The sequence below is a fragment of the Lissotriton helveticus genome, chromosome 3_1, assembly GCF_964261635.1.
Source record: "Lissotriton helveticus chromosome 3_1, aLisHel1.1, whole genome shotgun sequence".
NCBI lineage: Eukaryota > Metazoa > Chordata > Amphibia > Caudata > Salamandridae > Lissotriton > Lissotriton helveticus.
Window position 1 is genome coordinate 1,920,617,604 of NC_136061.1, and position 20,869 is coordinate 1,920,638,472.

At 45.1% G+C, this 20,869-nt stretch overlaps 1 protein-coding gene across 2 annotated transcripts in view; it reads right to left on the reverse strand.

The window, feature by feature from the left end:
* ARNT2 (aryl hydrocarbon receptor nuclear translocator 2) overlaps positions 1–20,869 on the reverse strand; it is a 677,642-nt gene that overhangs the window by 187,951 nt on the left and 468,822 nt on the right. For both annotated transcript variants that reach the window (XM_078682932.1, XM_078682933.1), the window contains one exon: positions 19,427–19,578. In XM_078682932.1, coding sequence (XP_078539058.1) covers positions 19,427–19,578 — 152 coding nt within the window. The remainder of the gene's footprint in view (positions 1–19,426; positions 19,579–20,869) is intronic.

Below are 20,869 nucleotides of genomic sequence, written 5' to 3' on the forward strand. Positions count from 1 at the left end.
GAGGAGGGAGGGGAGCAGGGGGAAAAAGTAAAATAAATCCTCATATCGGTTTGAAAATAATTCTTGCTCAGGTAGGGAGCTGGCTCAAAATGCTTAAGGTGATGTTAGAGAATTATGGCCGATACGACATATAGCATACAATTTATAAGCTGGAATGTTAATGGGTTAAGAGACAGGACCAAAGCAAGAAGGATCATAGATTTTTTGTTCAGATCAGGGGCACATATTTGTCTATTAGAGGAGACACATGTGGAGAGGGAAGAATGCAGTCAAATATTTGGGAGATGTAGATGGATCCAGGATATTATTTCCTCGGGACAAAGCGGTAGCACAAGGGGGGTGGCCGTGATTATTAGAGTAGGCATGGGGATTAGGTTGATAAAACACGAAACAGACATTTCAGGCAGATGGTTGATAGCTTCTTTGATGGTAGGAAGCGCCCCTCTTGTCTGCGCAGTCTACTATGGCCCGAATCTAGACGCCCCGGGGGCTTTGATGAAACTTAAAACCAACTTAATAGAGACAACAGGCCCAATAATTGTAGGGGGAGACTTTAATCTTATTTTTGATAGAGATCTAGATAGAACATCAAGAATGAGATTTCCCCCCCCCAAAAAAACCAGGTTAGAACTTAAGAATATTATGAGGGATTTTAATTTGATGGACATTTGGAGATTCAAAAATCCAGGGGGAAGAGATTTTTCTTTCTATAGTAGAAGATATGGGCATCACTCTAGGATAGATTTCTTCCTGGTAGATAAGAACCTCTCATCGGCAGTTAACTCTATATCATATGTCCCTGCAATTCTATCAGATCACTCAGTGGTGGAAATGGTAATCAATATGAAACAGAAAAAACATTACAGGAGATGGACACTGGATCGGACGCTGCTGCTGGATGAAGGGGTCAGACAGGATTTAGTGACCCAGTCTGAAGAATTCTTTACAGTCAATACAGGGTCAGCAAATAAACAAATCGTCTGGGAATCGTATAAAGCTTTTTCCCGAGGTTTGTTAACAACCCTGATGATCAGGAGGAATAGACTGAGGAAAGAGAAAAGGGAAGCATGGATTTCAAGAATTAAGCTTAAGGAGCTGGAGTTACAGAGGGCATCGGCAGAGGAGTCGGATAACAGGCAAATCCTTCAGAGAGAGCTCGATTGTCTGCGAGCAGAATTTCAAGCAGGGTTGGACAAGGATCTGAAGGAAAAGTGGGACATTAGTAATTTACAGCAGTTTGCTTACGGTGAGAAGTGTGGGCGTCTCCTGGCCTGGAAGGCCCGATCGGACAGAACAAGAAATCAGATAGATAGTTTGGTTTTATCAAGTACAGGGAAAAAAACTAACGAGGATGACTGTATAAGAGAAGAAGCAAAGAGATACATGCAGTCCCTATATGGACCTAACTCCTCTATGGGTAAGCAACAAGCAGAATCCTGGTTTGCAAATGTTCAGCTCCCTAAGTTATCTGAGTCAGACAGCTCTTACCTTAGTTCAGAAATCAAACAAGGGGAAGTCAGGGCTCAGTTGGCGAAAATGGCTAAGGGCAAAGCCGCAGGCCCAGATGGGCTTCCAGTGGAGATGTTTAAGATCGTTTTAGAGCAGATCATAGGGGTTCTGACTCTATTATTCAACGAAGTTTTACTCAGGGGAGGACAGGTACCTAGGTCATGGGCGGAGGCAACGGTCACATTATTGTTGAAGCCAAACAAGGACCCGAGTAGGATAGAGTCCTACAGGTCCATTTCATTATTAAATGTGGACTATAAAATATTTGCGGGGGTACTGGCTACGAGACTAGCAAAGGTAGTAAAATCGGTAGTACATTGTGACCAAAGGGGCTTCATTCCGGACAGGCAGCTCAATGAGTTGACTTTTCAAGTGGTAGCAGCGATTGATCTGGCTCAAGAAAAGAAGCTGCCTCTGACCATAGTAGCAGTAGACGCCGCGAAGGCATTTGACCAGGTAGACTGGAACTACATGTGGTTGGCGATGGAAAAATTTGGCTTTCCGATGAACTACATAACAGCCATTAAGCTGCTATACTCAGCCCCGACAGCAAAGGTCCTAGTAAATGGTTCATTGACTGAGCAGTTTCATATCTCCCGAGGTACTCGACAGGGATGTCCCCTATCCCCCCTTTTGTTTGACTTATATATGGAGCCTTTCGTTTGTTTATTAAGAGCTGATCCAATAATTAAACCCTTTAAGATGGCCGATATGGAGCTTAAGTTGGCATTGTATGCTGATGACCTGTTAATGTATACGATAAATCCGGATGTATCGATTCCCAGACTATTAGATGTTGCAAAGGGGTTTGGTAATATTTCGGGGTACTCAATTAATGCCGAAAAGACGGAAATAATGGAATGGAATCAGCAGTCTAGTTCGATGGGGAAGAAGAATAAAATGAGATATCTGGGAATCCATCTGGTCAATGAGATAGATGAAATCCCCAAAATTAATTTAGAAAGGGTCATTAAAGACACAATTGTTTTATTGCAACGTTGGTCCTCTCTGCCTTTAAATATATATGGGAGAGTGAATCTCCTGAAAATGATAGTGCTTCCTAAGGTCACTTTTCTATTTAATGCAATCCCATTATCTTTTCCCGCACCCTTAATTAAAAAACTACAAGGAAAATTGGGTTCATTCATTTGGAATGCCAAAGGCCCTCGTATAGCATGGAAGAAATTAAGAAGGGGTCTCAAGACAGGAGGGCTAGCGTTTCCAGACTTAATGTTGTATTGCCATGCTTTTCATTTTAAACATTTCAGAATTATGGCGGGCCATATGGACCAATCATCAATGGGGTTGCTATTCTCTGTTTTATTAAAGGACGTCCCTCAGGGATCTAGTTTCTTTCTTTACAAGTTTGGGGACCCAAAATTCTTCAAGAAAGTAAGGTTGAAGATTTTAAGGTCAGCTTTGAAAAATTGGGTATATGTAAGGACTAAACTAAACATCTCTTATTATGCGCCGCAGGCACCCATATGGGACTCACCAGGCCTCCCTGCCTGCCTTAATGATCAACTATCACTTCCTTTGAAGCAGGCAGGGCTGGAGAGGTGGGGAGACCTGCAGGGAGATGGCCAACTCTTAAGCTGGGACACTTTGTTCAATCTAACTAGGGGAGCTCTGACGCGGTTTAAATACTATCAATTGTCAGGCTGGTGGACAACGAGATCTGTGATACCCAATGATAATAACCCCCCTAACCCTAAATTTGAAGCGGTAGCCAGAAGGGGTAAGTGGAAATGCCAAATATCTTTCTGGTATTCGGCAATGTTGGAGGGGGAGGATGTGACGGAGGCTGAAATCAGTAAATTGTGGTGCAACGCTCTTACCCCAGCCAACGGGCCTTTTATGGATTTCTGGCACGACTCCTTCAGGGTGTTAAATGCTGTAATCAAGCCGGCTGCGCTGAAAAGAAATCACATATACACCATGTATAGGGTTTATATAACTCCGAAGAAACTCTCAATTATTGACTATAATTGCCCAAGGTGTGGCCTCTTGAGGGCAGACGATGTTCATATGTTTATGGATTGTCCTGAATTGGCGGACTATTGGGGGAAGATAAAGGGATTTTTGGAAGAAGTACTCTCAATGCCTATAGCACTTCCAAGGTTTACAGTTATGTTTGGGCTTGTTACGAACTATCAGGTGAATGACCTTCCCACTAAATTCGTATTCTTTATCATCCTCTTAGCAAGGCGTGAGATTTGTAGGGCATGGAAAGACCCAACTCCCCCCACCTTTGCTAATTGCCTGAGGCAGATTATGTTAACCTGCAAATCAGATGTGGCATGTGATCCCAGAAGTGAGACGAATGTTTGGGCAGCCTTGGTGGCATGGCAATCTCGATGATTGGTTTTCCAATGATTTGTCTGGAGCCCTGCTGGTTCCCCGTACTCCTAAGTAGCAAGGGGCGCACACAGATCAGCGAAAAAAAGGAGCTTGGAGGGGAAGGTAGTGGCTGCTTGAAGGTACGGGCAAACCAACTTGCATCAGGCCAAAACTAACGAGGGTCGGTGCAGAACGGCCAGTAGTGCATGGAGGAGCCAGTGTCCCATCAAGAGTTCCATTTGTGATATATGAGGATTACCAAAAAAAAAAAAAAAAGGTGGTACTCCTTTTTGTTAATTTAGATTGTTTTTATATAGCACCACCATTTTGCAGCCCTGTGCTTGCTTCATTGCCCCCTGGCTGTGCTTGCTCCCCTGCCCCCTGGCTGTGCTTGCTTCCCTGCCCCCTGGCTGTGCTTGCTTCCCTGTCCCCTGGCTGTGCTTGCTTCCCTGCCCCCTGGCTGTGCTTGCTTCCCTGCCCGTGCTTGCTTCCCTGCCCCCCTGGCTCTGCTTGCTCCCCCGCCCCCTGGTTCCCCTTCCCCTGGCTGTGCTTGCTCCCCTGCCACCTGGCTGTGCTTGCTTCCCTGCCACCTGGCTGTGCTTGCTTCCCTGCCACCTGGCTGTGCTTGCTTCCCTGCCCCCTCGCTGTGCTTGCTTCCCTGCCTCCTCGCTGTGCTTGCTTCCCTGCCCCCTCGCTGTGCTTGCTTCCCTGCCCCCTCGCTGTGATTGCTCTCCCGAGTGTGTGTGTGGCTCTGGGTGGGTGTGTGTGGCTCTGGGTGGGTGTGTGTGGCTCTGGGTGGGTGTGTGTGGCTCTGGGCGGGTGTGTGTGGCTCTGGGTGGGTGTGTGTGGCTCTGGGTGGGTGGGTGTGGCTCTGGGTGTGTGTGTGTGTGGCTCTGGGTGTGTGTGTGTGTGGCTCTGTGTGTGTGTGTGTGTGTGTGTGGCTCTGGGTGTGTGTGTGTGTGGCTCTGGGTGTGTGTGTGTGTGTGGCTCTGGGTGTGTGTGTGTGTGTGTGGCTCTCTGTGTGTGTGGGTCTGTGTGGCTGTGTGTGTGTGTGTGTGTGTGTGTGTGTGTGTGTGTGTGTGTGTGTGTGTGTGTGTGTGTGTGTGTGGGGCTCTGTGTGTGTGGGTCTGTGTGTGTGTGTGGGTCTGTGTGTTTTTGTGTGGCATTTGCCAGATATTAAACTATTGGCATCGTAAATGACAATGCCATTTATGTATCTGTTTTCAAAACCAACACATAAATACAAATTTTGTCATTTACAATGCCAATAGCTCAAACTTTTCATAAGGCGAAACCATTGCATTGTAAATGCTTGTTTATAGGTAGCCCTCACCCACTCTAATAGTGAAATGCTACATCATCGGGTTCACCCTGACCCCTAAAAGTCAGAATGGGATTGATCGGGTTCCAGGGAGCTCTTTGTATATTAATGTATGGGGGTGTAATGTGTAAATAGAAATTCCTTATCCACTCCAAAGGTATCCCTTTATTCGTGGGGTGGATGGGAAAGATATTTTTTTTTTACTATGAAAGGGGCAAAAAGGATACTATGATCCTACAACCCTTATTGTGCCAACATGTTTCTGCACTACACTACTGGCTGTTCAAGGTCCTGGGCATTCGTCAGGGTAGTTTTGTTTTCCTAGTACTCCCTAGGCGACGTATTATTTGTCCCCAGAATGTCTCATGTGTCATGCACACTAAATTATAGGCATGCAAAGGCAGTTTATACTTGACAATCCAACGATACCTGAAAAATAGGAATTATCAGGCATGATGCATTAGTGCCGAAGTGTATTTACGTGATGAGTACAAACACCCTCATATGTGTCTACAAATCCATGGCTATGGCGCCCCACGTTATGGTGCCGCACACATTTAAACAATGCATACAATCTTGCACATGCAATGTTCCACAACAGCATTGCAATCCAATGTGGATGGCGGTTGACCTTGTAGTCGAAACAAAAGGTTCCTGATAGATGAATAAGTAGAAGGGGAAGAGAAGTTGGCAAGGATCCCTACTGTCCGTGGCACCTACTATAGTTTTGCTCTTCCTGACTCATGATTCAGAAAGTACCGAGGCTGAGGATATATATCTCCCGGGGTCGGACCAGCTGCACTTCGCTGAAGGAGGAAAATGACCAAAGGGGATGTGACAGTAATTATCCCCCGGCGCCAGCACAGGTGAAACTCGTAAGAAAGGTAACTAGCAACAGGTGATGCGAGTTCATCTGTGTAAGGATACAGAAGTCCGTGCTTGCGGTCAGGTTAAAACAGTTGTAAACACCGGCGTCAGAAAACATGTGTGTTTGGTAGCCCAAGCGAAAAGGGTGAGGGCCGTCTCAGAGACTCCTCTGGTGTACCAGCCTGTGACGTCGCCAGAGGATCATGGGAAATGTAGAACAAGTAGGCCTTGTGTCAACTTCAATGAAGATCATACGGACTCAAATTTCTGAACAACTAAAAAGCCTATTGTTTTGCAACAGAATAATACATCTCATTGGAGATGTGCAATGTACTGCAATTGGCACTGGCTTATTACATACATTTTTTGTATTCGTTTGAGAGGGGTAATGTCACTGTCAATGCAAGGGCTTGTAAGTCCTGTGGTGACGTACCAGTGAACCCACTGGTGCAAGACATGCACAGAAATACCAACTCCAAGGTAAAACAAAATATGTAACCTATATATGTAGTATGTCAAGAAGCCGTAATGTGTTATTCTCTTAGCATTCTTTTTGAGAGGGGACGTATCAATCTTATTCTCTTTTTTTTTTTTTGAGAGGGGATGTATCACTCTAAATGTGTGAGTTTGTAAGTCCTGTGGTGATGCACCGGAGCACTTGCTGGTGAAACCATGCCCAAGAAATACTTCATCCAAAATAAAGCCCCTTTATTAGACTGAGTCTAAGGATGAGAGAATAGAGTCAAACGGTGGCTCCCTGCACTATGGCGATAAGCTCATAGGCTTATCGCGGTAGTGCAGGGAATGTATCTGGGTGCTTATTGGGTCTATCGGAGGCTAAGTTGGTACCAAGATATCTCATTGTTGAGCTCTCCCTCATTGTTCTGAACTTTGTAGACCCGTCCGTGTTCTTTCTCGAGGAGTTTGTTGTTGACCCTCGCGTGTGGGGTGACCTTTTCACTGGTGGGAGGTCCCACAGTGAGTCAGTTGTTCTAGTATTCATTGCCATGTGTTACTATGGACTAATCTGTCTCTGATGCTTTTATCATTTAGGGAAAACAGTGGTTTGTTAAGGATAATTGGTTGAATGTGAGGATACACCAGTGTTCGTTGACAATTTTCTTTAATAGCACTGGACGAGTGGGAGATGCTGATGAAAATCTAGGCCTCATTGTCCGGTTGGTGTTGGTTTCTAAGAAGGCAAATCTAGGGATGTTGCGTGCCCACTTCCGTGCTTTTTCAATGATCTTCTCAAGGTATTCTTTACACCTGAGTTTCTTGGTGAGGCTCACAGCTTCTTTCTTGTAGTCTCGTACATTAGAACAATTCCTCCTAATTTATAGAAATCAGGGTTTCTCTGAGAGCCCAGGCCTGGGTGCTACTGAAATGCAGGAGACTGTTTCGGTCTGTAGGTTTAATATACAGGGAGGTAGTGAGTCTGCTGCTTTTGGCTGTGATGGTGATGTTGAGGAAGGAAACAGTATAATTGTCTGCCGTCATAGTGAATCTGACGTAGGGGTTTCTACCATTGAGTCACTTGAGGAAAGGTTTGAAGGTCATTTCATCTCCATGCCATATGACAAGAATATCATCAATGTAGCGCCGCCATAAATGGATTCTGTTGCTGAACGGGTTGTTGGCTCATTTGTTTTCCTTCTCAAACCACCCTACATAGAGACAGGCTATGCTTGTTGCAAAAGTACTCCCCATCGACGTCCAATGGCACAGTAGGCAAATTTGGTCTTCACGCAAGAACAAATTCTCTGTCAGTGCTAATTTAGCCAAATACATGATCCACTAGACGGGGGCTGCCCACTCCCGATGTTGGTACAGCAACAAGTCAGTGTTGACTCACAAGCTCTCTTCCTGTGGAATACTGGTGTAGAGGGTCTCAACATCGAGGCACACCATTTTTTCTGTAATGGGGTCATATTCCACTTCTTTTAGCAGATTCAGCAGGTGCTTGGTATCCTTGAGGTAGGATCTTGTTTTTGTGACCTAGGGCCATAAAAACTAATCAGTATATTGTGATAATGGTTCGAGAATGGAGTCAATGCCAGAAACTTTGGGTCTTCCTGGGGTAGGTGGAGAGGTGTAGGTTTTGGTTAGATTATCATGCACTCAAAAAGGTCAGAGTATAAGGAAACTAACAGTCAAGGTATTAGAAAAATAACTGCACCTTGTACTAAGAAATATGAAAAATTGAGAAGCGTTCTCGCATCCTGAACAGAGTACAAATATGATTACACCACAATGCAACAAGAAGCTTGAAAGTATATGATGATAGGACCTGCAGAGTTTCCTGCATGGATCCCAATGAGTTGGGAGTGTTATTGAAGTGCCCTTAGTTACTAAATAATTAGATGTGCACTCTATAAATTGTCTTATTATCACACAGAGAAACCTTGAGCGAGTACCGAGAGAACATAACAAGAGTCTTTGCCCACTTGCTCATCCTATCTGATTCGGAGTGATCTTATAACAGTGAAAAATCCATCACACCGGTCCCTTTACCTGCCAACTGGAATCCACATCTTCTCACAGTGCTTACTTCAGGAATGGATCCTGGATCCGAAATTCCAATCCTTATTCTCCTGAATATGAACATGCCAAAAAAAACCTGACTGAAAGTCAGCCTAACAAAAGTAATAAAAATAACTTGAGTAGTGGAAAACTGACAGTACTGAAACTGAAAAGACCTAGCCTTTTCTTCTATTGGCAAATGCACTGGCACGTAGTTTCCTGGGCCCTCTCTACCTTCACTGTGAGTTGGACTTTGTTATCAGCTATAATGGCTAATGGACTAGTATGCTAGAATCTTTTCAGTAGTTTGTCTGCAGACTATACCTGTAATTGGGGTTATTTGCCTGTCTTTTCCGCCTTTAATCCAACATTTAGATGTTCTCTTACATATGGGTATGTTCCTACTTTCCATACTCTCCTAACAAATGACCTCAGTCCACTATACTTGGATCGCTTGCAGACCTACCTTTTGTATCTGGATTTCTAATCAATACCTACAGCATTCCCAGGCTCTACTAGGCAAGTATCCCAGTAAACTGCCAGTCACCAGCCCGAGCATCTACATAAGTCAGCGTCACATCATCCTCTGGGTAGAAATACAGGACTGCCCCTCCCCAGCGGCACTCAGGCATCCAGGACTTTGTCTCACTAGATGCACCCCCCAATACCACCATGAGGCGTAATACAGGAGACCAGCTGGTGTTGCTGGTCATAAGGGAGAGCCATTCCAATAAGTCACAGTCATCAGCAGCACACAGCCAGTAAGGATGTAAGTTGCCCTTTAAATGAGTCGGTAGTAGAGCAAGCCTCTACCGGCAAGGCAAGGCATGCAAAGAGCTCTTGGATGTCCTGGTAACGGTCATGCAGTGCTATTCAACAGTCTTTGACGCTATCTCTGTGTAACAGGAGTCTTTGATTATAAAGAGGCTCTCCATGGACTACGACCTGCCTTCTTCTTAAGATTAAACATGTGCTTACACACATACAATATGCAATTACAAGGAGGACACCATGAAACAGGTCTCCACATGAGTTTCAGGAGAATACATTTGAACTCATACACATATGAAAATATATACATTGAAATTAAATATATAACCCATACTTATTTGTGCACATCGGTTTATGAAATGGCTTCTAATTGCTAAGTGCGAGAGGCTTCATGATAGATTGCAAGTGTTCCTTGTAAGGGGGGTGTATCAAATTTTGAGGGTACAAAGGGAAATCATGTCTGATTACCTTTACAGTCATTCTTCACATGCACACAATAGCCCTTTACTAACAGAATCAATAACGCCATCACTTCACACAGGACCGCTCTCCATTACCTCACTTAGGAGATCCCTTCCTCAGTTACCCTATATTGGTGATACCTCTACTGATTCAAGATTCTGCATACATATTGGAGAATTATATGCATTTGTGTACTGCAACAATGCTGGTTATTTAACACTGAAATCAACTCAGCGAGTCTTATTATCCCCACTTTACACAGGTGCAATCCCCTGCTGGTTCACTCTCGGAATGTTTCCTGCTGAATAGCATATGAAATTCACAAGGCATCTTCAGGAGAAGGCTCTCCAAATTGATTATTCCACACAGATCATCTAGTAACTCCTAAAAGTTGAACCCCACGCTCAGAACGTCAGCCTAGGCTCTGGGTGCCAAGAGCAGGCCAAACAAGCCATTATAGGTGCCCATTGTGGAAAGGAGCAGGCAAAACAAAGTTCAAGAATGAATAACTTTGGAAATTGGTTTTCCCTCTCCAAAGCCCTCTTTGTGCAGGCATTATGACCAGCTCGCTGATCACGAAGTAGCAACTGAAGAACCAGCACAAGGACAGCAAGAAGCGAAGTCTGCAGGCTGCATCGCGTGGGGCGAGAAATAACGAAAGAAGTGGCACAGGAGTGCAACTGTATTGTCTCCAAGAATTTGCCTGATATAAGATGTTTAAGACACGGAGTACAGGCTGTGAAACAGAAGCAATGAGGAAGGTGATACAGCATAAAGGCTGACACATGCAACAGTGTGGCAAGAAAAGCAGCATTCAGCCTCTGACACATGCAGCGTGATATGGAGATACAGCATAAAAGCTATGACACATGCACCAGTGTGATAGGAGATGGAATATTCAGTTTGAGACATGCAGAAATAAGGAAGAAGATACAGCATAAAGGCTGTGATATGCGAAACAGTCTGGCAAGAGAACAATACTCCGGTTGTGACACGCAGCAGTGAGGAAGGAGATACAGCTTAAAGGCTGTGACACATGCATCAGTGTGGCAGGAGAAGCAACATTCAGCCTCTGACACATGCAGCAGTGATGCAGGAGAAACAGCGCAAAAGCTGTGATACATGCACCACTGAGATAGGAGAAGCAATATTCAGTCTGAGACACGCAGCAATAAGAAAAGAGATACAGCATAAAGGCTGTGACATGTAAAACAGTGTGGCAGGAGAAGCAACAATCAGGCTGTGACACATGCAACACTGTGGGAACAGACGCATAATCAGGCTGTGACACAAACCCAAGTGAAACCAGAGGGGATGATGGACGGAGTGTTGAACATTGCAAGCACTCACCCCCAGTCAACTGATCTGGGTTTAATCCATCATCATTATTTAGCTCACTCCGCCACCCCATTTCAGACATGGCCATATGCAAATCAGTCTGACCCTGTGCCTCATGGGAAAAATCCAGCCTAAACTGCCAAGCCATGTCTTCCCTGGACCGGAAACAAGCATCCCGGGATCAGTTTCTGGCTAATCAGCTGTCATCAGCCAGGCTAGCTTGAATCCAGTGGCAAAGTAAGCAAGGGACCCACGTCTGGGCATACTCTGCCAACTTAGGGTGAACAAAGCAAAACTAAAGGGGATGATGTACGGAGCGTTGAACATTGCAAGCACTCACCCCCGTCAACTGATCTGGGTTTAATCAATCATCATTCTTTAGCTCACTCCGCCACCTCAGTTCAGAATTGTCCATATGCAAATCAGTCTGACCCTGTGCCTCATTGGAACAGTCCAGCCCAAACTGCCAAGACATGTCTTCCCTGGACTGGGAACAAGCATCCTGGGACCGGTTTCCGGCTAATCAGCCGTCATCAGCCAGGCTAGCTTGAATCCAGTGGCAAAGTGAGCAAGTTACCCACATCTGGGCATACAATGCCAACTTAGGGCAAACAAAGCAAAACCAAAGGGGATGATGGACGGAGTGTTGAACATCGCAAGCATACCCAAGTGAAGCAGGTGATACAATATAAAGGCTGTAAAACATGTACAAGTGTGGCAGGAAAAGCAATACTCCAGTGAAGGAAAGGTAAAATAGAATGATAACGTGATGTTATTATCATTTTATTTGTTCCTGCTGTGCTGGGCCTGGGTTGCTCTGCTCACAGAGCACGGTAGGGGAGGAGTAGTGGGCACACTGAAGTGCGCATTAAGCTTTGGCCGGCCGTCTCAGGCTGGCCAAACAGTCATGCGCACTTAGCATGTTCTCCACCCAGGCCGATATACAGCCTGAGTGGAGAATATGCCCAGGCCCCCAGTCCCGGTTTGAGCGCCGAATTACAGCACCCAGACCAATCACAATGCTGCACTGGAGCATTGTGATTGGCTTAGGGGAGCCAATTACAATGCTGCATTGCAGTGTTGTGATTGGCTTAGAGAGCCTGGCTGCTTCCTGTTGTAAATCTACATGTCCTGCATGTGTCATATGTGCTACCCTGCCTTAGGACTCGTTAGGCCTGCCAGAGGGTTGACTTACACAGATGACAGGTGAAGTAGTGACTTTGCCATTGCTTTTATTGGCAAAGTTGAGTTAACAGTGCAGGACTGCTCTTCCACTGTGCAGTGGCAGACTGGGGGGGGCTAATTTTACTTGTGGGACCTCTAGGTTGGCATAACCAGTGCTGCACTAGGGTACCCCTCTATCTTACATTCCCTGGGTGCCAGCGTACCACATACTAGGGACTTACAGATGAGTTGGCTATTTCCAATTGGGTACAGCAAATTCGATGTACACTTTAGAGTCAGGGCACAGGAACTGAGGTCTGATTAGCAAGCCTCAAAGCACTAATGGAGGCGAAAAATGAGGGGCATCAAGTCTAAAAGCTTGGGGTGACTTCAATAAGAGGCATTTCCTTACTCAGAAGTAAGGAAGGAGATAATGTGGAAAGGCTGTAACAGATGCATCATCTTGTCATAAGATGCAATATACAGACTGTGGCTAGCACAGCTGTATGGCTGAAAATACAGCCTGAAGGTTGCTGAAAGCACATCAGTATGAATGGCGGTGAAAGCGATACAGCGTAAAGACCAACAAGCACAACACAATGGATGGAGGTGCTGTGTAAAGACTGTAGCAAGCACAGCATTACGGATGGAGATACGGTGTAAAGACTGAAGCAAACATAGAACTGTGGATGGAGATGCGGTATAAAGACTGTAGCTAGCATGGCGCTATGGGTGAAGATACAGTGTAAAGAATGTAGGGTTGTAACAAGCATAGCTCAATGGATGTAGATCCAGTTTAACAACTATAAGACTGTAAAAAGCATCGCACTACTGATGAAGATACAGTATAAAGACTAGGACTGTAACAAGTGCAGCACTAGGGATGAAGATACAGTGTAAAGACAGTAGGACTGTAACAAGTGCAGCAATAGGGATGACAGTGTAAAGACAGTAGGACTGTAACAAGCATAGCACTAAGGTTGAAGATACAGCGTAAAGAAAGTAGGAATGTAACAAGCATAGCACTTGGGATGGAGATACAGTGTAAAGAACGTAGGACTGTAACAAGTGCAGCACTAGGGATGAAGATACAATGTAAAGACCGTAGAAATGTAACAAGCATAGCACTAGTGATGAAGATACAGCGTAAAGACTGTAGGAATGTAACAAACCTAGCACTAGGGATGGAGATACAGTGTAAAGAACGCAGGACTGTAACAAGCATAGCACTAGGGATAAAGATGCAGTGTAAAGAACGCAGGACTGTAACAAGCGCAGCACTATTGATGAAGATACAGCGTAAAGACCGTAGGAATGTAACAAGCGCAGCACTAGGGATAAAGATAAAGTGTAAAGAACGTAGGACTGTAACAAGTGCAGCACTAGGGGTGAAGATACAATGTAAAGACCGTAGGAATGTAACAAACATAGCACTAGGGATGAAGATACAGTGTAAAGACCATAGGAGTGTAACAAACATAGCACTAGGGATGAAAATACAATGTAAAGACCGTAGGACTGTAACAAGTACAGCAATAGGGATGAAGATACAATGTAAAGACCGTAGGACTGTAAAAGCGCAGCACTAGGGATGAAGATACAGAGTAAAGACCGTAGGACTGTAACAAGCATAGCACTAGGAATGAAGTTAGTGTGAAGATTGTAGCAAGCACATAAGTCTGGATGAAGATGAAGGGCCGGATGCACAAACAAGCTGCTTTTTGCACAGTGCATTACAGTGAGATGTGAGCAGCCACATCATTGGGCTGTAAATAATTAATTTTTTTATTTTTATTACAAAGTATTTTATTAAGATTTTGTTTTTTAAACATACAATTGTCATCGCTTCTCCAGGTAGCAGCACAGACTGGCTACGTTTGCCAAGGATACAGATAAGTGGTCTACATGTTTGTCTGTTCCCCTTTCCACTGTGTTTCAAAAGGAATGGTTTGAGTGGGAGAGTAAAGTCTAAGAAAAGAAGAGAAACGAGAAAAGAAGAAAGAGGGTAGTGCACCCGGAGAAATTGACGCTTGTGGTCGACTGTGGCCTGCGAGAGAGAGTTTTGGGGGCAGTTGCGCTTCTTCTATTGTAATCACGGGGGATCGTAGGGGTCCAAGTAGTCATCCAGTGATGCCCACATTTCCCTGGTTGCTGGTTTCCAGGGCGAGTTCCGCAGTGCAATGCTGTCAGCACCTCTTAGGTACGTTACCAGTTGCGCCACCTCTTGAATGTCGCCTTGGCTGTCTCCTTCCATTTGGAGACTACCATTTTTACTGCCGAGGTCAGAAGGAGGTCTAGTAGATCCCTGTCCTGTTGTGAGTCTAGGTCAGTGGTTATAAACGCCGTGGCAAGGGTGGGGAATTCTGGTTTTAGAGTGCATCCCAGCATTTTTTCCATAAAACTGAATATTTTTTCCCAGAACCTTTTAACTTTAGGGCAGTAGAAGATGAGGTGTGCAAGGTCCCCCTTCTCCTTCTCGCAGTTCCAGCATAGATCGGTTTCCCGGAGGCCTAGCGTTGCAAGTCGCGCCGGGGTCCAGTAGAATTTGTATAGTAGCCAGAATTTTGTCTGGGACAGTGCTGGAGTGATCTTTTTCCTTGAGGGGGAGGCCCAGGGGATCTCCAGTTCATGTTTGTTTATTGTGGTGCCATGCTGTTTTGTCCAGTATTCTGCTGGCTTGTCATTAATCGTGGTGGCGTTATGGCGTAGCAGCTTGTAGAGGTGAAAGACTTGGTGCCCTACTCTGTTGAGCCTTGTCATGTATTGTATGATTGACGGGTTGTGTTGTGCTAAGTTTGCCTTGGTCAGAGCTGTTCTGATTTTTAGGAAACTGTAAAGTTCTATGTCTGGTAGATTATGTTTCTCTTTTAGCGTGTTGAATGTGGTGGGGATCCCTCCCTCCTCCAGCTGGGCTGGGTAGGAGATTCCCATTTTCTTCCAAGTCTCTATTGAAAGGGGTTTCCTCTTATATTTAATCTTGGTGTTTGCCCACAAGGACTCCCACTTCGAGTTTTTAATACTGTGTTTCATTTTTTTGTCTATTTTGAGCAGGGACTCTTTTGTGTTTTTGAATATTGGGTTGGAGGTGTGTATGTGTTAGTTGGCTGTTAGGCGTACCATTGGGTCAAGGTTGTCCAAGATTGCTCGTTCAAGTAGTAGCCATACCGGCGTGTAGTCCAGAGGGGGTTGACAGCCAGTGTGCTCCCTGTTTGGCTATGAATGCAATTTGGAAGGTTCTGTAGTCGGCTAAGGTCAGAACCCCTAGTTTCTTATCTAGTCTTAGTTTTTTTAGGCTTATTCTAGCTCTTTTGTCTCTCCATAGGAATTTGTTAATCATCTTGTTCAGTTTGCTGTGGAAGTCGTCCGTGAGTGTGAGCATGCTCAGTAAGTAACTAGAGACTACACCTTTTACTCTAACCCACACAACTCCTATAGCAGGATAGATTATATACTGATCACAGGGCCACACACACACACCTAATTGAAGACACAGACATCGCACCTTGGCTAGTCTCAAATCACTCGTGCATTAGCCTAACGCTGAGTGGTTGACACAACCAAGACATCCCCCGCAGGTGGAGGTTCGATAGTAATGTCCTGGTGGACCAAGTAAATAAATCAAAAATAGAGGAGGCCATAAAGGAATACCCTTAGCACAACGATATAAAGGGCATGGACCCCAGGATTATGTGGGACGCATTGAAGGCGACAATAAGGGGGACAATAGTAAACATTAAGTCCAAAATCAACGAGATTGCTAGCCAACAATTGGCCCAGCTTGAACGAGACATCAAAGCACTCGAGAGGGCCAACGCCGGAGATACACAGAACACAAACAAACTAGTAGAGCTCACTAGGAATAAATATGAATACAATAAAATAATGAGCTTAAGGGCTGGACTGTGGGTGAACAAGTACAAAGCAATTAATCTCTGCGAAGCGAACAGAGAAGCAACTAGCGTCCCACTTAAAATACAAACAAAGACAGTTCACAATCTCATCAATCACAGACAAACACAATAAAACACACAAAACAAATAAATTCTACAAACATTCCAAGAGTTCTACCAAGAACTCTATAGGGAAGACCAGGCCCTAGACCAAGAAGGCTGTGCCAAGTATCTAGAAAGATTGGTCCTCCCCAAACTAGAGCACGACGAAGCCCAAACACTAGGCCAGGACATAAACTCAGCGGAGATAGAGGTAGCGGTGAAATCCCTAAAAGAGAACAAGGCACCAGGCCCAGACGGATACACAGCCATCTTCTACAAAGCACTCCTACCACTCCTGCTGCCAACCATGTAAAAGGTGTTCAACCACTGCGCGGAGAAGGGACTAGTATCCCAATCCACGTCAGAGGCGAACATAATTGTAATACCAAAGGAGGACAAAGACCCGCTATTACCCAAAAACTTCAGGCCCATCTCTCTAATCAATGTGGATTGCAAGATATAGCAAACATTTTGCCCATGAGATTAAACACGCTACCAAAATGAATAATTTTTTTTTACTTTTCCAGGACTAAAATGTTTGCAGTGAGGCAGAATTAATATTTATGGAACAGGAATGGGTTTTGCATCTTGTCGCAAACAATACCGAACGCTGGAAGAGAGGATTGCTGGGACAAGAAGCCTACCTCAATGAACTGCCATTTGAAATGTGACAGCATTGAGACCCCCTGTCACTTACATGGGCATGGGTCGTTATGCCAAACAATTGGCACATAGCCAGCAGTGCATACGAGAGAGCTGCAGGTTGTGAGGGGAGTGTGTTCCTCTCAACGCTGATGTCCACACCCTGCACACGCGTAACTTAAGTTGTTAGATATTGACACCATGGTCTAATGGTAACCATTCCATAATTTTCCACCGCCTGTCACCACTTTTCACTTGCGACTCATAAAAGCGGGCATTGAGGTTAATAATGGCAATTATGAATCACAATGCACTTCTGAGAATTTCAAATTGCAATTGTACATGTGCAACATCTGCTGTAGTAGTTTTGGGGATGCAAAGTTGCTTTGAGCACCACGCCCACAGTGTACAGACTGTCAAGCACAGCAGCATCGGTCGAGAGGCAATGTGCACAGGAGACCCTGCAGCACATAGTACAGCTGTGCGGTTGTAGAGGCAGGTCACAGACCGTCACACAAACAACAGTGCCCACATTCCTACACACATTTGTGTAAATGGGGGTGCAGTGTACAAACTGCAGCAAATAAATTAGTTTGGATAGAAGTGCAGCGAATCAACTCTAAAACACGGCACAGTAGTGAGGATAGAGTTGCAGTGTTGCATGCTAGAACCTGTATACTTGTATGGTTAAAGGTGCAGTGCACGGACTAAAACAGCAAATCAGAAATGCAGTTTGCAGCCTGAGACTAGAGGACGGAAATACAGTACATCATATCAGAGATGTAGGGTACAAAAAGGAATAGAACCAGTAGAGTGGAAGCAAATACGGCGCATGGACTGGGACATACTCAGCATGCCAGATATGCAGTGAACAGATTGAAATAGGCACAGTGGTGTGGGTGTAAATGCAGTGCACAGATAGCATACCCGATGAAGTAATGTGGATGTAAATGCATTGCACACACTGTGACACATACATAATATCAAACATCAGTGGCGTGGATGTGAATCCAGTTGAACGCCTGACACGTACACTACGTTAAAGATACGCTGTACAGACTTGGAAAGTTGCAGCAGTGTGGATGTAAAAGCAGCGACTAGACTGACACATACATAAGAGTTGCTTTAGTGTGGCTGTAAATCCAGTGTATAGACTGAGACATAGATCAAATCAGAGATCCAGAGTATGGACCGCAGTAAGTACAACAGTGTCAATGTAAATGCAGTGTCTAGACAGTGACACGTCATATTCGAGATGCAGTCTACAGACCGAGATAAAAACAGCAGTATGGTTGTAGGTTCTGTGCGTACATTGACACATTCAGTATATCAGAGATACAGAGTATGCATTAGGATAGGTGAAGCAGTGTAGTTGTAGATGCAGTGCATGGACTATGTATGACACATGCAGCTTATCAGAGAGAGTCAGTGAAGGGAATGAGAAAGATACAGCAGTGTGGTTGTTGATGCAGGGGGTTGATAGTGAGACAAACAGCCTATCAGAGATGCAGTGTAAGGAATGTGTAAATGTACACCAGTGTGGTTGTATATGCAGCGCGTAGACAGTGACACATTCCGCATATCAGAGATTCAGTGTTCGGACTGAGATAGGTCCGGCAGTGTGGTTGTAGATGCACTGTGTAAACAGTGGCTTATACAGCATATCAGAGATGCAGTGTAAAGAATGAGAAAGGTTTAGTGGTGTGGTTGTAGATTAAGCACGTAAACAGTGACATATACTGCTTATTAGAGAACGTGCATTGTACAGCATAGGTAGATACAGCGGCGTGGTTATAGTTGCAGTGTGCAAACAATGGCGCATACAGCATATCAGAGATACAGTGTTTTGAATGAAAAAGGTACAGCAATGTAGTTTAATTTGCAGCGTATAGACACCGACACATACAGCGAATCAGAGATGCCATGTATCGAGAGGGATAGGTACAGCAGTGTAATTGTAAATGACCAGTGCAGACAGTGGCACAGGCAGCATATCAAATGCAGTGCGCAGAATTAGAGGGGTACAGCAATGAGGTTATAGGTGCAGTTCGTAAACACATCAGAGATTCAGTCTACACACAAATACAGCAGTGTGGTTATAAATGCAGCGCATAGACAATGGCATATACAGCATATCAGAGATACGGTGTACGAAATGAAATAGGTACAGCAGTGTTGTAGATGCAGTACTTAGACCGTGGCATGTACTGCATATAAAAGATGCAATGCGTGGAGTGAGATAGGTGAAGCACTGTGGCAGTAGATGCATTGCATAGACGGCGGCACACACAACATATCAGCGATGTAGAGTTTGTGATGAAATAGTTACAGCAGTTTGGTTATTGATGCAATACGTAGACAGTGGCACATACAGCCTGTCAGAGATGCACTGTGCTGAATGCGATAGGTACATGAGTGGGGACAGAGAGGACAGATTCCTGCAGGCACATCTAACAGAGGCTGGATTTTGTTTATCGGAGCACAGGGCATCTCTTACTTGACATTCGTGTTGGTACAAATGATGTATTCAATTTCATCCGAATACGGGTTCTGGAAGGTGAAACTGCTGGTTCGGATCAGCATCCACTCCCGGTTCTTAGTGCGAAAGCGATACATGACTGAGAGCACTTGGCCTTTCAGCTTCACAACCTGTTGAGAGGGACGTTTTGGTCACAACAGCTCCTCAAAATGGCTCAATGTAAAGTGAACAAATTACAAGCGCAATCCTCACCCCAAGCCTTGTCCCAGAGAAATCATTATTCTGCAGGTATGTAATAATTAAAGCAGGTAGGGGGAACACAGTCAGAGAGCAGTAACCTTATTACAACTGTGAATCATCGCATGCAGTTTACAACTCAATGTAGACAATATTCCTCAAAGACCAAAAGCATACAGGTGGTTAAAGCGCCTCTTTGAAGGCTAAAGGTAGGGTGACCAACCGTCCGTAAATTTCACGGACAGTCCGTAATTTTGGCCGTCTGTCCGTTGTCCGTGAAGGATTCTTTAACGGACGCCATTTGTCCGTCATTTTAGCCGGGCCCTGGTCGCCCCCACCCTAAAGCCGGCACAGCTTGCCCCCACCTCCCTTCTTGACTCCAATGAAGTATCAAAGCGCAGATATCTAGCAGCATTGGAAGGCACAGCGGGATGGCAGCCCTGACACCTCCAGCCCTCGATGAGCTGTTAAGAGGTGCTCAAAGGTGACTGAGAGGAGGGGCTGCAGCTTCAGGAGCGGGCATCTATTCCGATGCAAACAGCCCTGAATGCTTCACGTCTCTGCAATTTAGAGGGGCCTCACACATTCCATTTCTACCCACGGCCCCAAACATCCTAGACTCCTCTCAGCCAGATTACACCGAGGCAGCACGTGGTTCTCTTCACAGAGCTTAATTACTGTCACTAAATTGTAAGCAAACCTCGGTTCTTTGAACATGCAGTCTATAATGTAATACAATAAAGAAAATGCACAATCGGTTCACTGGTACACTGATAACAAATTATGGAGTTCAATCAGTTCTCTTAGAGTATCTCCTGTAAGTACTGTACATCACAGTGGGGGATGGCATTTTGGACAGCGAGCCTCTTGTGCAGGAGGGGGCGAGGAGCCCAAGATGATACTTGAATACTACATGCCCACCCCTGTGCCCACCCTGGTGGATCCTGTTCCCCCTCCTGTGATGGCTCCTGCCCCCCCCCCCCCAGTGATGGCTCCTGTCCCCCCTGTGGTGGATCGTGTCTCTGGCATGGGTGGCTTCTGTCCCAGTCGTGAAGTTCTTGATGGGCCTCTTCTCAAAAGGGCTCAGCTCAAAATTAATATGGAAAGGTGGGCGAGTAAGTAAGTGAAGGGATGGGTGGATGGCTGGATAAATTAGTGAAAGGGTAAATGGATGAATGAAAGAGTGAATAAATGGATAATGAGAGAGAATGGATGGATTGATGA